Raw genomic sequence first — 15,752 nt, forward strand, 5'->3', positions numbered from 1 at the left:
TGTTTCTATAGCCAGATGGCAATTTGCCAAGTCTGTGTTCAAGTGACAATTATTTTAGAAGACACCAACTTCAAGCTTCCGCCCCCTTCGGTCTACTCTTTGTTGTCCAGACAACACCACGCCAGTATCACCAGCACATCCCACAGCTCCCACTTCCATTCACTTCCAAGGCTGGAAGGAAAATGGAAGAAGAGCATCTGGGCTGACGGTGCGTGTCCACGCCCTCTTCCTGCCCCTCCACAAGCGTCCGGCCCGCCTTTATAAATGATCAGTGCGCGCTGTTACAGGAAACAGTCCCCAGCAAATGCTGAGGGTCGTTGACATCATGACCCCGAATCCGAGCTAGGGCTAGGAGTCCTCATTTCCCACTCTTTCCCTCTTACTAAAAATTTTAAAAGCTAAATAACCCTCATAATTAGAGTCCTATTTAGTGACCTCAAGAGAAGCGTTAGCTGCTTTATGACATCTTCATAAAACTTTCCAAACACTTAAAAAACATGTTCACTAAATATTTAATGGCATGTCTCCAAAAATGTTGATGGTAACGAGCAGCTGAATTGGGTACAGAACAAAAGCTTTTCAGTTCAAAGGTGGAGCCAAGTGCAATCTGTTGCCTACAGTTGGCTCCACTCACACTGGGAGCCTCAGAGCTAAACCGTCAGTGGACTTTCTTTGCTGACTCTCCCTTCCGTTCTCCAGGGCTCACACAGAAGGCACCTTTAGGTCTGAGGGCTTTGGTCTATTCATTCATTAACTCATTCATTCACTCAGTCACACAGGCATCTGACAGCAGCAGCCTTGTCAATGGTAACTCTTGTTCCTACACGTTTAAAAATACTTATTTCCTATAAACCAAGGTGTTTTGGGCCAACCCTTAGGGATGTTCCAGTATAGGAAAAAGATTAACATCCTTTTGGCTAAATCAATCAATTAAAAAGGTAGAGCTGTCAAGAGGGGGCTGGGGCACAGCTAACTAACGGGATGAGGGAAACCAGGCAAAAGCTGGGAAGGAGTCAGGCGGCCAGAGAGAAACGGCAAGTGAGGAGGTCAGAGCAGACCAACGGTCCTGATGGCTCCCGAAGCAGCCGTCTGGAGCTGAGGGGGCTTGAGGTCAGGTTTGTTTTATTTTGCTTTGTTTTTGTTACCTTAGGAGAAGTTTTCATCAAGCGAAACACACAGATCCAAGTGTACTTTTTGATCAGTTCTGACAGGTGTGTGCACCCGTCAACCCACACCCCTAGCAAGGTGCACAGCACTTCTGTCACCCCAGTGAGCGCCCTCATTTCCAGGGTTTACAACTTTGTATCCCTACCAGTCATTTTTAAAATCCTGAATGCCATGTTAATTTTAAAAAGAAAAGCACCTACATGATACAAGAATGAGTAACGCTCATTTTTCAGTGATAGCCTCAGTCTCAGAACAGAGTGGGAAGCATAACACATACCCTGAACGTTAAGCTGTCTTTATTTATTACACTCTGTTATGTTAAAAAAAAATTAAAGAGAACATTTTAAGGAAAGTAACGTCTGATATGCTAAATCATTCTACACCAGTTTAAAAAATTAATTTCTAAATCCTCAAAATCTGTACCACCTCTGTATCAGAGAAGCTAATAGAGCAAGTTTTTAAATTTAAAAAGTCATCATTTAAAAACCCCATGTAGCAGAGCTCATTAAAGTATCAGCAGAGATGGCAGTCTATCCCAGGGGTTCCAGAATGAAGCGCACATGCTGTGAGGACACACAAGGGGATGTCCTGGGGGGGGGGAAAATGGTAACTTCTGTTACATTCACTTTTTATCTCCTCCTTTGAAAATGTCTAGCTTTTGAATGTGTTTTATAATGCACGTTACACCGTATTTCAGAAGTACAGGTTTATTTATAGGTAGTAACTTATAAAAGTTTTAAGGGTGCTTGTTTATTTAAAAAACATTCCACTGATAGGAAAAATTGACAACGTTTGAAAACGGCTTTTCTAGCTGACCAGCTGGGGCGCGTCAGCGCGGGGAGCGCGTGCGCACACGCGCCTGCGGACGTCAGAGAAAGTACCTTAAGCAAAGACTGCTTCTGACTTTCCCGCTTCTTCTCTTCCTCTTTTTTGGCCACAACAGATGCCATACGCCTTTCTTCTTCCTAAAAGAAAAATTTTTAGAAGCATTACAATCTTTTTTATGCTAAATACCTTTGGTTCAACAAGCCTGATTTCCTTTGCCTGTCAGCATGCTACTTGCTACCGAAAAATACTCTGCCAAAATAAAAGTCAGTGTGTCCCTCTTTATCTTCTTCCTCCTTCCTAATTCTAAAACACCTGTGCCTCCTTCACTCTGCTCCCACTCTTGGCGTGAGGTAACCCTGACTGAAACAAGGAAGAAGAATGAGGGGAGAAAGAAGGTGGGGAGCAGGGGTGTATGCCTTCTCTTTACACTGGCCTTCCACGTGGAAAGACTTAGCAAACGTTCTATCACCAAGATTAAAAAGGACAAAACTTATACTTCTAACATTTTTATTTAATTGATGATTGCAAATCAGAGCTTTTTAAAAGACAAAACAACTGTGGAAGTTCTGAAAAACTCTCCATTGATATTAATTATTCTTCATTAATATCATCACTTTTACTGAGTTTTTAAGCTGCTCTGGTGAGTCTAATCTCTTCCACTCTAAAAGCCATGAAATAACATTACAGACAGTTTTGAAAAAATTTTTAAATGCCATAATCCCAACACCCTCACTCAAATCTTACCATTTATGTATCACCTTATGATATCCACTATGAGCAAATTTTTTAATGTTGCAATCTGGATCGTGTTTTTTCCCCCCGTGAAGATTGGTAAAATTTAATATTGTAAATTATAACCATGTAACTTTTAATTTTTATTATCAAAAGATTTGTAGGCATTCAAAATGATGTCACAATTTGAGAAAACAATTTCTTCATAAAAGATAAGCCTGAAAGTACTTCAGAGACAGAAAACTCCGAAAAGCAACTCAGTACATTTGAAGGAGAACTTTTCAAGAAATAAAAAATTACAAACACTGAAATTAAAAATTCAGTGGAGGTGGGGGTGAAGAGCAGATTTTACACAGCTGTAAAAGAGGTCGCAAGACATTTTCCTGTGCACATTCAGACCACCCCCTACTTGCCCATCACAGCACTCAGCCTGTTTCAGTTAAATTCTCTCTGGTACCATGTCTCCCCTCTCTTGCAAACAGCTGCACAAAGGTACAGACCACGTCAGCTCCCCAGCACACAGTAGATATTCAATTCAAAGAATGAATTATTCGATGTACGTCTTTGTGTATCTGTTTGATAATTTCCTAAAACTGAACTACTAAGTCAAATGGTAACATATTTCTGGGGCTTTTGATGTTTGCAAATTGCCCTCCATAAATGTAGTGCTGATTTATACTTCTACCAGAAGTTAACATTTGATTTAAAGCATGATGGACGGTCATAAGAGCTGTTTGCCAAATATGCCTGTGTCTCCCCACAACCCGGCCACACTGTGAGAGCTCTTCCTGCCCCTGAAGTTAGGTGTGGCCATATGATTGCTTTGGCCAACGTCATATGAACGAACATGGCGTGTGTTTACTTCTAGGCGGAGGCGTTCAAAGACCACGTATGACTCAGCTGTTCTCTCTCAGCTCTGCTGCAGAACCTGCAGAGCTCCGCGTGGTGGCTACTTTGAAGGCCTCAGTCCCAGAATGAGTCAAGCTCCCAGACCACATACAACGGGCAGACCAGCCGCGGGCGCGTGAAATAGACTGCGCTGCTTCCATGCACTGAGGTTAGAGGGGCTGCTGCTGTGCCACGATCCAGCCCATCCTGCTCAGTGCACGTTACATTAGGGTGAAGGGAGGTCGAAGAGGCCGTGGAAGTGCATTCCAGGGGGTGAGCCGTCATAAATGCTTCTGGAAACAAAGATCTAAAGAAGTAAATAAAAAATGCACAAAAATAAACCACCATAGAGTTAAAAAGGAAACCAGAAATGCATCCACGGGGAGACTAGTCTTAGAAATGAGGAAATGGGTGCTCTGAGAATTCAGGATCAGGACCAGAAGCCATGTCTGAACAAGAAACGGAGTTTGTATTTTTTATAATAAGGATATATTTAAATGTGTTTTACTGATTTTAGAGAGATGAAAAAGGCGAGGTCTAAACTCAGTATTAATCTGCCGTATGATTTACTTGTTTTAAAGGGAATAGAAATTTCATGTGATTTTTGGTGAATTAAAAGTGTCTTTTACAATACAGAAAGCAGTTATTCTTAATGTTTAAAGGCTGACTAGGGTAATGAAGAGAAATAAACTAAATAAGAAATTCAGAGCCCTGATTTCTAGCTTCATAAAATAGCTAGATTAACAATCATATTAAACTCTTCTGTTCAGCAAATGCTGATTTAGTACCTATTAAGTATAACCTGTTTAAGAACAAACCTCTTAAAAGAGCAAAATATACTGATGTCCAATTACTGACTCATCTATGAAATGTGAACTAGAAACAGATCGGTTATTCAAAGAGCCAGTTTCACACAGTACTGGAAAGTGCATGGATCACGCACTGCGCATACTTAAGAGATGATTTCATCAAGTTTTCGAAAAGAACTTGAGCTTCTATTAAAAGCAGTAGAACTTTAACAGGAAAGCTAAACCTAGGAAAACTGGGTATAAGCCAAATCAACTCAAATACTGAGTGTTTTTAAAAAATTTATACATCTGATAATTATTCATCCCAAGTAATTATGGAGCATCTAAACTTAGAAACAAAAACAGACCTCTAATTGTAAAGATAAGCTATAAACCTGTGGGTAAGAAGGAAAAATACTGTAAAATTCTGGCATCTTCATGATAATAGTCCAATTTCTGGGACAAAAGCCATATTCTTTATGTAGCAAAAGAAAGGGGTCTATCTGGGCCTAAAAATACACATACACTTTTTTCCTTAGTTCAGTTGGTCACGAAGACGCAATATGGAAACGATTTCATGTTAGTTAAGAAGCGCAGTGATTTAATAGGCATTATACTCGGTCAGATTATTAAAGCTCTAAAACAATGCAAATATTATATGAGAAGATGTTTTGCTCCAAAGTAAGTAATAGCAGCCCTAATACAGGCAGCAACTTCCTCTGTGGAATTTTAAGAACAAGTGGCAACGTGGGTTTTCACCCAGAGACTTCAGAACAGACAGTTACAAAGACGCTGCCTCCTTGACTACTTAAAAATCACAGAGATTTGTCTAGAAGAGGATGGCCCATATTTTTCAAACAATTTTTTTTTTACAGAGAAAACTGATTTTTCCAGGGTCGTAGTTACGGTCAGAGTGAAGAAGAGCAGCCGCGCCCCCTGCCTCCGCCTGGCCCAGGGGCAGTACTGCCCTGCAGACCAGGCCGGGGGACACTGCCAGGACATCCGCAACGCTGACACTGGCTTACGGTAAGAAGAGTTTCTTTTGTTTGTTTGTTTGTTTTTGTTTTTTAGAGGGGGAAGTAATCAGGTTTTATTTATTTTTTTTTAATGAAGATACTGGGGATTGAACCCAGAACCTCATGCATGCTAGACATGCACTCCATCACTTGAGCTGTACCCTCCCCCCGAAAAGGTTTGTTTCTTGATCCTGTAAGACCACCACAACTGTCCCCACACAGTGGCGACGCACTCCTGGTACCAGGGCCTGACGGCACCTTCAGCTCAGCGCGGGCTTCTCCAGTGAGTACCACGTGGGAGGAGCGCACGGAGGAGCACGCACTGGCTTTTAAATGCTTGTCTCTGAAAACTATATACATTCCATCTGCTCACGTTTCATCGGCCAAAGCAAGTTGCACAGCCACACCCAACTCCAAGGAGGGGAGGCACCAGCTTTCCATCTGTCAGGAGGAGGAGGAGAACCAGCAGGCAACGGCTCCCGTGGCAAGAGACGCGCCTCCGTCCGACAGGCTTCCCCACCTCCGGAGAGCGAACTGTAAACAAGTTCATATGACGCCAACTAAATGTGCGTTCGAGGTGAAAACTTTAGGCACCACGTCACTTCAGAACTGTGAGAACAGTGCCTGCTTTCACAAAATACTGCCTTGGAAATAAAAAGTTCTGGGAGGCAGGATTTTCTATGCAACTGTCCTCATTCTAGACCCCCAAAATGCATCTATTCTCTCCTTTTCTGGACAGCTGTAAGCATACCTGAAGACTACTACATTATCTTCCTTATGTCTTCTCCTCTGTCAACGCATCGTGCCAGGTTCTCTGGAAATTCTCCAGTTTGCTATCACCCCTCTAAAACTAACAGTTCCGGTGTAATTCAACAGTTAAAGAAAAAAAGGGGACTATTGTCCATTATTCTAAATTCTCTATTTCTATAAATGAATATTGGTTTAAAAATCATATTAACTTCTAACAATCATATCTTATAATTAACTCAATTTAAACTTATCAATTCCAATGCAGGTCTTTTTCACATATGCTAAATCTCGTTTCCCAAAACCCTGCATTTGGCTGAGAATTATTGTTTGTTGTTATGAAGTAAAGTCTAGAATTTTCAATGTATCAATTTTTTTATCTTGCTAAATTCTGCTTATTTTTTGTAGACTAGAAGTTAGCAAACTTTTTCTGTAAAGGGCCAGATAGTAAATATTTTAAGCTTTGTGATCCACATAAAATCTCTCTCAAGCATTTTTCTTTTTCTTTTTTCACAATGCTTCAGCAAATCTAAAACCCATCCTTAGCTTAAGAGCTGTAAAAAAACAAAAACAAACAAACAAAAACCCCCAGCCTCGGGCTGGCTCCGGCCCACGGGCTGCAGTTTGCCCAACTTCGCTCTCGATTGTTGAGCTACTTTTGGATCCTAATTTGATCAACCAACGTATCAGAGTCTCTAACTTCTCCAGTTTGTCATTTACATATTTTACCAGAATAATATAAATGTTCTCAACTAGTCAATATTCAAAAATGTTGAACAGAACAAGCCTGAGGAAGAGCCTCAGGGCACGCCAGGACAGCTGTCTCTCCAGGCTGGCGTCAGCCCGTCACTCGTGTTCTGCAGGGACACCTGAGCCACAAAGCCACTCAACCGTGCTGTCACAGCGTACTCAAAGTGCTGTCATGAAGGCTTTGTGGAATGCTCTGCCTGAATACCAAGACGCTGTCCCCCGCAGCACTTCTCCGAGGGGTCTCTTCACAGTATCCAGGACGGTCACCTAGTTCTGTCCGGCACAAACTGTGTAGTGAACTCATGCTGCCTCCTAGGGGTCGGTTCCTCCAGGGCTCACAACCCGCCTTCTGACACCTCAGTTTAGCTTTCGTTCCTGCAAGTTTGCTGTCACCACTTGTGGACTCTGTATTCTTTCCTTCCAGGATAAAGAGACGGATTAGTTCACCTTACCTTTCAGCTACTCTGCGATTCCACACCGCTTCTCAGACAGAACTTGCAAGTGCCTAGAAGTTTATTCACTCCATTTACTCCTTGTTCTGGATCAAAGACTGACACATTCCTGCCCACAGGCCAAATCCAGCATGCCACCTGTTTTCGTAGGTAAGGTTTTACTGGAACAGGGCCATGCTCATTCATTTACGTACCGTGCACGCCCGCTTTCAGGTTACAGTTAGAGGCGAGCAGTGTTCACCAGAGCCTGCGTAAGCCCCAAAGCCCGGTGTGCTAACTGTCAGCCCCGGCTCTAAACGGGTCTAATTCAAGCTTTCCATTCACCTATCCTAGGCTTTACTTTCATCTTACTAATATTTATTTCCACTCTGTACTAACTATAAGCCATTCCTCCTAACAGAGATAACAAAAGCAAAACAGGAACTGAGGCCAATAACTCACATTATCTCCCAACATCCTGCTACCTCCTGCCGCTCCTCTGGACCAGACCCCCAGAGCTCCTACCCCGGCTAATCGCCCTGCCTGGCCTCCCCGCTCGTCCTCTGCACTACTGCTCACACGGACAACACTCCCAACAGGCAGATCCCACTGAACCAGGAAACCCTTCAAGGGTTTCCTATCACGTTCAGGACAAAACTCTAAACTCGTTCTTATGGCATAAATGCCCTCCGCGACCCCGCCCTCGCCGGGCAGCATCCTCCCGCTCGTGCCCTCCTCCCCCTGCCCTCGGTGCGCAGCTGCGCTTCTCACGGCGGGCTCACGTCTTTCCGCCTTGGGAGCCCTCCCTGCTTCTCCAGCAGACACAGGAGTGCTCTGCTCCTGGACGACATCACGGGGGTGTGTGTGTGTGTGTGTGTGTGTACACAAACCTAGAGATGGATCGTATCTAACTAGCTGGTCATCTTGCATCATACTCCACCTGCATGCCTGCACTCAGGAATCTTCTCACGGTGTCTCTAGGTCAAAAGAAATATGTTACAGCTCTGTTTACTAAGCAGTTAGTAAACAATTTAGTAAAGTATTCATGTTTTAGCAACTTAGCAGTCATCTGAAAAAGCAATAATACGTGTAAATTAAAGAAAAAAGTCCCATCCTTAAATAACCACAATTACCAATGAACGGCATGCATGTGCAGGGCATCACCCAACTTCTCACACATTAGAACTAGCCTGGACCCGGCCGTCCACCCTCACTGCTTGCTCTGTCCTGATTTTGGCATGGTGTTTGTTTTTATCACAATCACCACTGAAAGCTCAGCTTTGCCAGGATATGATGCCACAGAGAGAAATGCGCTGTGACCTAATGTGGAAATGGAAAATTACCTTAAGCTGGTAATTTTCTGTGTCTCACAGAGCTCAAATATCACTGTGTTTAGCTTGGAAATTATAAACATTCTACAGGGCCCCTGTGAGTTCAGCATCCTTGGCACAGTTTGGGAACCACAGCCCAAGGGCATGGACGTTCATCAAATATTTGTGTGATCCACCCCAGCTAGAATGTTCCTATGGTAAATCATATAAAAATTTAATCAAGATGTCACTCTTAAAGAGAAAAAATAGCTCCAGAACCAGCATTAGCAAACTCTTCCAGCCAGACGGCAAATCTTTTAGGGCTGTAGGCCACACAGTTTCTTTAGCAACTACTCAGCTGTGCCATCGCAGCGTCAAAGCAAGTGTAGGTAATTCATCAATGAGTGAACATGACTGTGCTCCAGGACAACTTTATTTACAAAAATAGGTGGCCCACTCATGGGCTATTGTTTGCCAGCCCTGTTAATTAATAAAACATCTTTTAAAAAGTCAGTAAAAAGGTATAAATAAAAGGTGAGACCAAATACCATGAGTCCATACTGATATGACTAAGTTAATAAATTGAATTTTTTATGAGGAATGGGATTACAAAGGCGTGATATTATGATTTATTATAAGAAATACATATTTGGTCTTCATCCCAGTTTCTGGTTCACAGTTCCCAAAACCCTAGGAATTTCCCAAGTGTGAGGAGTGATAAAGGTGTCTTTTGTTTTGTTAATGAGATGACTTTTGGACCCCACCTAAGGGTGGAGGCAGGTTGCCAGAACCAACCAGGCAATTAGAGGGCTGGAACTTTCCATCCCACCCACAGACCTCCAGGAAGGGGAGACAAGGTGGAGGCTGAATCAATTGCCAAGTCGCTGATGATACATAATCAGCCATGACCGTGTAGTGAAGCCTCCGCCGGCCATGACAGTGTAGTGAAGCCCCCGCCGGCCATGACCGTGTAGTGAAGCCCAGAAGGACAGGGTTCAGAAGCCCTGGGGCTGGTGGGACCCGGAGGTCTGGGGAGAGGGACGCGCTCCGGGGGTGCGGGAGCTCCGGGTCCCTTCCCGCACGCCCGCCCACGCGGCTCCTCCCCCCGGGCGTTTCTGACTTCCATCTTTTCACGGCGAGCTGGTGACCTAATAAGTGGAACGTTTCTCTTAGTTCTATGAGCAGCTCTAGCGAATGGCTCAGACCTGAGGACGGGGGTACAGGACCCTCTGGTTTATAGCCAGTGGGTCAGAAGCACAGGTAACAGTCTTGTCACCAGCGTCTTGGGGCGGAGGAGGGAGCGTGCGTGCAGTCCCACGGGACTGAGCCCTCAGCCTGTGACATCTGATGGTACGTCTGGATAGACAGGGTCAGAACTGAACTGAAGTCTTGGACACCGAGCCAAAGTGAAGAACATCGATGAAGAGACAAATACAAATTAAACACCACCTGCCAGCAGGCAAGGGGGGAGTACGCAAAATCACTTCTGCGATGTTTACGCCAAAAATCTGTAACCAAAAATTGTCAGATTTTTATTTGAAACATCAAATAAAGCCTGAATTTAGGGTCATTCTACAAAACAACTGACCTGTAATCTTCATAAATGTCAAAGTCATGAAAGTCAAGGAAAGACCGAGGAACTGCTCCAGAAAAATGGTGACAGAGACGTGACAACAAAATGCACCTCCTCTTTGCAACGTCTAATTCCAAACTGGACCACGTGGCTCCACAGAATACTGCTGGTGTGACCAGTAAAACGTGACCGTGGAGTGAGAATCAGACACTAGCAACTATTCAACATTTATTTCCTGATTTTGTTGGCTCTCTTGTGTCTTTGCTTGCAGGAAATGCATACTGACGTGTTCAGGGTTGGCTGAGGAATTGCGTCAGAAGCTTACTCTCAAATGGTTCGAGAAAAACAAGTTCTTTGTACTCACAGCTTTCCTCTAATTTTGATATTATTTCCATTTTTAAAAATTTAATTTCTAAAATTAGACAGTGAGGAGCAGACGTGCAAGGTCGGCCGCCGTACACGCGTCGGAACAGCAGGCCCTGCTCCACCCCAGCCCACCTCCTCGCGTCCCAGCCAGGCAGGCGCCCAGGGCAGGCACTGCACGCAGCACGCGCCTCCTCACGTGAGGCCTGCGCACAGGCCGGGCGCGCTGAGCCAGCAAGCCTCGGCTGAACCTGACTGCGCGCCCAGCCTCGGGCGAGCCAGAGAGGGAAGGGAGGAAGCCGTGTGGAGCGTCCTCCCCTACCGCCAGGAGGGAGAACGGCTCCCGCCCTCACAGACGACGTCCTGAGGCGGCAGACAAGGCTGGCGTGCAAGGTCACTGCGCACTTTGTGACTGGCTGTACTTCAGTAAATAAAATTCACTACGGGAAGCATAATGAAGCACTATTTTATATAAATGGCTTCCTGTTCGTCACAGCCCCATCCGGAAGAGCAAGGTGCCTCAGCCCAGGTGCCTCAGGGAGACGGGTGTGGAGGTGAGGGTAAACGCATGGACACAGTGGACGGTGCAGGTCTGAGCAAACTGCAAGGACAGAGACCCTCAGCTCCTTGAACAGGGACAGGCGGAACCCGAGAGGCCTCCTGGGACTTACGGATCCCGCCACACTCTGCCCATCCGCTGGCCACCTTAGGTGTCCACAACCCTGCTGAGGTAGAACTGTGAGCAGCACACACTGACACTAGTGTACAGGCAGTGAGCCGATCGGCAGCCAAACAAACCTAGCTGACCGCTCTGAATTCACATCAAAATTAGCAGAGTCTAGAAGTGAGAAAACAGATGGAGGTTTAGGACATTTTTCTAGGTCAGAGATGATCAAACTGAGATTATTAACAGATATTTTCTTTGATGATAAGTATTCAAATAAATCTGGGGTGCAATGAAACAAATTTCGGCAAGTGTCTTTATCACAGAACTTTCTGGAGCCTGCAGTATGCGAATGTACATGGTACAGTTAAGAGGAGGGGTACCATGTGCGGCATGTCACTTAGATCAGGAGCCACATGGAAACGCCTAGTGTCTCTCATGGAGACAGAATGAACAGAGACGAGACGCCCCGCCGAGCGGGAGCGCATCAGGCTCAGCGAAACAGGCCGCACCGCTGCCGGGAGCCGGGCCTGTCCTGCGGCTTAGCACTCTGTTCTACCTTGACAACAGCCCTGTGACACGACATGACCACGATCCCCATTTTACTCTGAGGAAAAGAGGACAGCAAGATTAAGTAAACCGCCAAAGGGCACGCAGCCGGAAAGCAGCCAGGCCAGCACTCAGGTTCGCAGGCCGGCTCCAGCACCCTCGTCCTTAACCGCCGCACTGCACAACTCATCGGTGAAATTCTTACTCACCTCCTCCAAAGTAAATAGTTGGATATCAAGCAAGAGTGAAAAATAAGCATGAGGATTGATTTAAACAGAAGGCTAGGTCTACTCAGTGAAAGCGGGAATAGGGGACAGGAGGTAAAGGGCTCACCGTTATGCCTGAGAAGTACATAGTCGTGACGATCCACGGTGCTTCAAAGGGGAGAAGCATTTCAAGCAAAGCGCGCACAACCCAGCTCCCCACCCACCAAGCGGAGCACTGTGGCGAGCGCTCTGGGGGACCCTCACCCACCGTGACCCTCTTCATATCCAGCTGGCGCAGCTGCATCATATTCTGAAGGACAGTGTGTTTGTACCATGACTCTTGAGCTATTGGGTTGCCATCAAAGGTGATGTCAGAGAGGGAAGCAGAGTCAGCAAGGCAGCAAACACTCTCGAAACTGCAGGGGAGACAGAAACCAGCGGGTTACCGGGGACCCTCAACAGTGCTTTCCTTAGTTTCAGACACGTTATTTTTTAGAACAGGTTGAGATTTACAGAAAAACAGAACAGTGCAGAGTCCTCATACACTCCGCACCGTTTCCCAGGTGTTAACACCCTGTGTTAGCACAGCACACGTTTTACAATTAACGAACTAGCATCAATCTTTCTTGTTAACTCAAGTCCATATTTCACCCAGATTTCCTTAGTTTTTACCGAATGTCCTTTTTCTGTTCCAGGATCCCATCTGTGACACCAGATCACATTTAGCTGTCCTGTCTCCTTAGGCTCCTCCTGGCTGTGGCGTTTTCTTAGACTTTCTCTGTGTGTGACAGCCTGGACAGCTTTGAGGAGCCCTGAGCCCTTATTTCGCAGGCTGCTCCTCTGCTGGAATCTGCCTGATGCTTCTTCATGATTAGACTGGGGTCACAGTGCTTATTATTACTAACATGCCTGTCACTGTTCATGCCAACCCTGGTCGCCCGTTTTTCAGGTTTCTCTGATGTGCAGTTACTCTCCCCTCCCCTCCTTCCCACACTGAGCTCTCTGGAAGGAAGTCACCACGTGCAGCCCACACTCAGTGAGTGGGAAGTTCAGCTTCCGCTCGTTGAGGGCAGAGGATCTACATCAATTATCTGGAATTCTCTTCCCAAGAAGTTTGTCTCTTTTCCCTGTTTGTCGATTCACGGACACTCTACTTTGTACTTTGGGTTATGATCCGGGGCCACGTTACTTATCCTGTTCAGGTTGCTCCAGCTCTGGTCATCGGAAGCTCCTCTGGCTGGCTCCAGTTTCTAACGTTTGAAATGAGTATTTGAAAGATGCTTCTCTCCTTCCCTCATAGTTGTTTGCATAAAGCGAGAATCAAGTAAAACGCTCCTGATAATTTAAACCCTGAAATACAAGGTGAGCTTTTATTTCTTCCACATTGTTAAGTGAACTAACTCATCACCTGCCCTTCACAAGTCCGGTTCCCCGTGTATATTTCACAACTGATCAACACCGCCGTCCTCAGGTCAGCGGCCACCGTGAACCAACCTCTTACCTAGAAACTGAAGACTGAGAAGGGAAACTGCGAAGGCTCCTCAAGGGATTTTAAGCAAGGTGGGCGGCTAATGTGATTAGAATAATCATAACTTAGAGATATTATGGCAGGTACAAAGGGAAAAAGGAGTAAAGAGCAAAACGCCAGTTCCAGAGCCGACTGCAGCAAGCAGCAGAGGTGAAGAGTGAGGGCCGAGCACATCAAAGGGAAGGCGGTGGCCGTGAGCGTGAGCAGCGGGGAGCGGGCTCTGCAGAACCAGAGCGGCAGTCAGGCTCGTCTCCTGTGAGTGACCGCGGTGGCGGCTACAAGAACGTACACAATGTCAAGATTCGGTGAGCTCTACACTTACAATTGGGTGCCTTGTGTTACATGTAAGTTGTATCTCAAACTGGTTTACAAAGAAATTTAAAATACAAAAAAATACATGTCTGCAGATCACCTTTCCACCTACCAGCTCGCCTTCACCAGGAACCGGAACACGACGCGATGCTGTCGGCCAGGGGCTGTTAGGGCATGTTTCCAAAGGCCTTCATGAAGCCCTCCCCCGGCTCGCACAGAACGGGCGACTACCTTCCGCCGTGAGACCCTAGCCAAGGGGAGGAGCAGAGGCAGCAGCACCCTTGCATGGTGAGGAGCGCTTCTCTCCAACGGCCCAGCATCTCTGAACAAAATTAAACTGTAAACTGTGAACTGCTATGACCCTACACCTGCTCTCTGTCGCCAGGCAAGCAGATGCACTGAGAAAGGGGATGCACGCCCAGAGCACAGAGAAGCGGGGAGACGGCACTCGGCGCCGGCGCGCTCCGGCCCTGCTGCTCGTCACTGTCGATGTCCCAGCTGGACTGCAGAGCGTCTATGGCTTGTTTTAAGTGCAGGTATAATTTTAAACTAAAATGACTGCCACCAACCCCAGCTCTACCTCTCCAGTGTTCCTCTGGAAAATGGAATTCGTCTAACACTCTCTCAAGGGGTGGTGTCAGACACAAAACTCAACAGTATCTTCACTGACTTTGAAAACCTGAAAGCACGTTAGTGAACTCAGAAGAAATCAGGACGCCAGCGAACGCAGCCATCGTGCAGCGCTCTGGAAACCTAGGAGACCTGGTGATGCTCAGCTGGTCCATGCCTGCAGTTCAAGCACAACCACCAGAGGCAGCAGGGATGGGAAAAGCACTGCAGCCCATAGCAGGTACTTTCCCGGCAGCCCTCCCAGGTGAGCTGCCAGCACTGACACCCAGACTGAAGGCTTTATGCTCTGAATAGTTTTACTAAAGTAAAAATAGATCCGTATTTGATCCAGAAGATTCCTCACAAAGTTTCACTTTCATCTGCAAGGCATTTGACCAATAAACATGCCAGACATTCCTACAAACACAGTTATTAAAGTGCATATGATTTTAAAAACATTCTCCAATCAAATAAAACAAGACTCCTCAAGTACACTTACAGGCTAATGAAGGGTTACATCCCACCCAACCAAAAAAAAAAAAAAAAAAAAGAAAAAATCAGATTGTTAAAAAACAAAAGCACTTGGAAACACGGCAGTAAGTACAGGGGAGCGGTGCCGGCTTTTACGAACAGTCTCTCCTTTTCTAAGAACACTAAGTTGCTCGTCTCTTTAAAGTACCAAGAATGGAAAAGTCCTGGTCCAGAGGCTGACAGGTACCTCGTAGTCTGACTTTAATCTTTTTCCAGATTGCTCACACACTTCTTCTCCCCCCAGCGCCACACCTGCTTCCTGTGTGCTGAAGAGCCCACAGAGAGCAGACCGTCCTGCTGACCAAGCTCCCCTCTCACAAGGGACAGAAACGACTTCCGTCCACTTTGCGCCCACTTAACAAAATACAGAGAAAAAGTCAAATTCCTGTCTATGCACATATACCACACAGATATGAAACTAACAATTTCCAAATGTCAGCCTTCTCTAATTGGAAAGTTCTCCCCCAAAGGTAAGCTAGGTGCTTCAGTAAAAGGGGTTTTATGCTTTCATACCCACAAAGCACCACACACTCTGAAATAACCCTAATGAAAAGCTCACTTACTTCACACTGAGTAGTTACTATGTGTAGCATGGGGGCTAAGACGAAATGGAACAGAATAAACCAAGTGCACTCATAAGGAAACTGCTAGGGGAAATCTTGAAAGATCTTTGCTTGTGGCAATGAATTTTGAGAATTATATTGTAAGGTTTTGTTGGCAAAAACAGAATATTTAATCAGACATAACAAGCATATATGGT

General features: G+C 45.6%; 1 protein-coding gene across 5 annotated transcripts in view; it reads right to left on the reverse strand.

Annotated features, from left to right (window-relative positions):
• LRRC49 (leucine rich repeat containing 49) overlaps positions 1 to 15,752 on the reverse strand; it is a 97,869-nt gene that overhangs the window by 31,202 nt on the left and 50,915 nt on the right. For 3 of the 5 annotated variants that reach the window (XM_072951122.1, XM_072951124.1, XM_072951121.1), the window contains 3 exons: positions 13,965 to 14,099; positions 12,281 to 12,428; positions 2,049 to 2,132 (listed from right to left, as the gene is read on the reverse strand). In XM_072951122.1, coding sequence (XP_072807223.1) covers positions 2,049 to 2,132; positions 12,281 to 12,428; positions 13,965 to 14,099 — 367 coding nt within the window. The remainder of the gene's footprint in view (positions 1 to 2,048; positions 2,133 to 12,280; positions 12,429 to 13,964; positions 14,100 to 15,752) is intronic. The other 2 variants (XM_072951125.1, XM_072951123.1) reach the window with 1 other exon arrangement.

Source organism: Vicugna pacos, chromosome 27, assembly GCF_048564905.1.
Source record: "Vicugna pacos chromosome 27, VicPac4, whole genome shotgun sequence".
In the NCBI taxonomy this organism is placed as follows: domain Eukaryota; kingdom Metazoa; phylum Chordata; class Mammalia; order Artiodactyla; family Camelidae; genus Vicugna; species Vicugna pacos.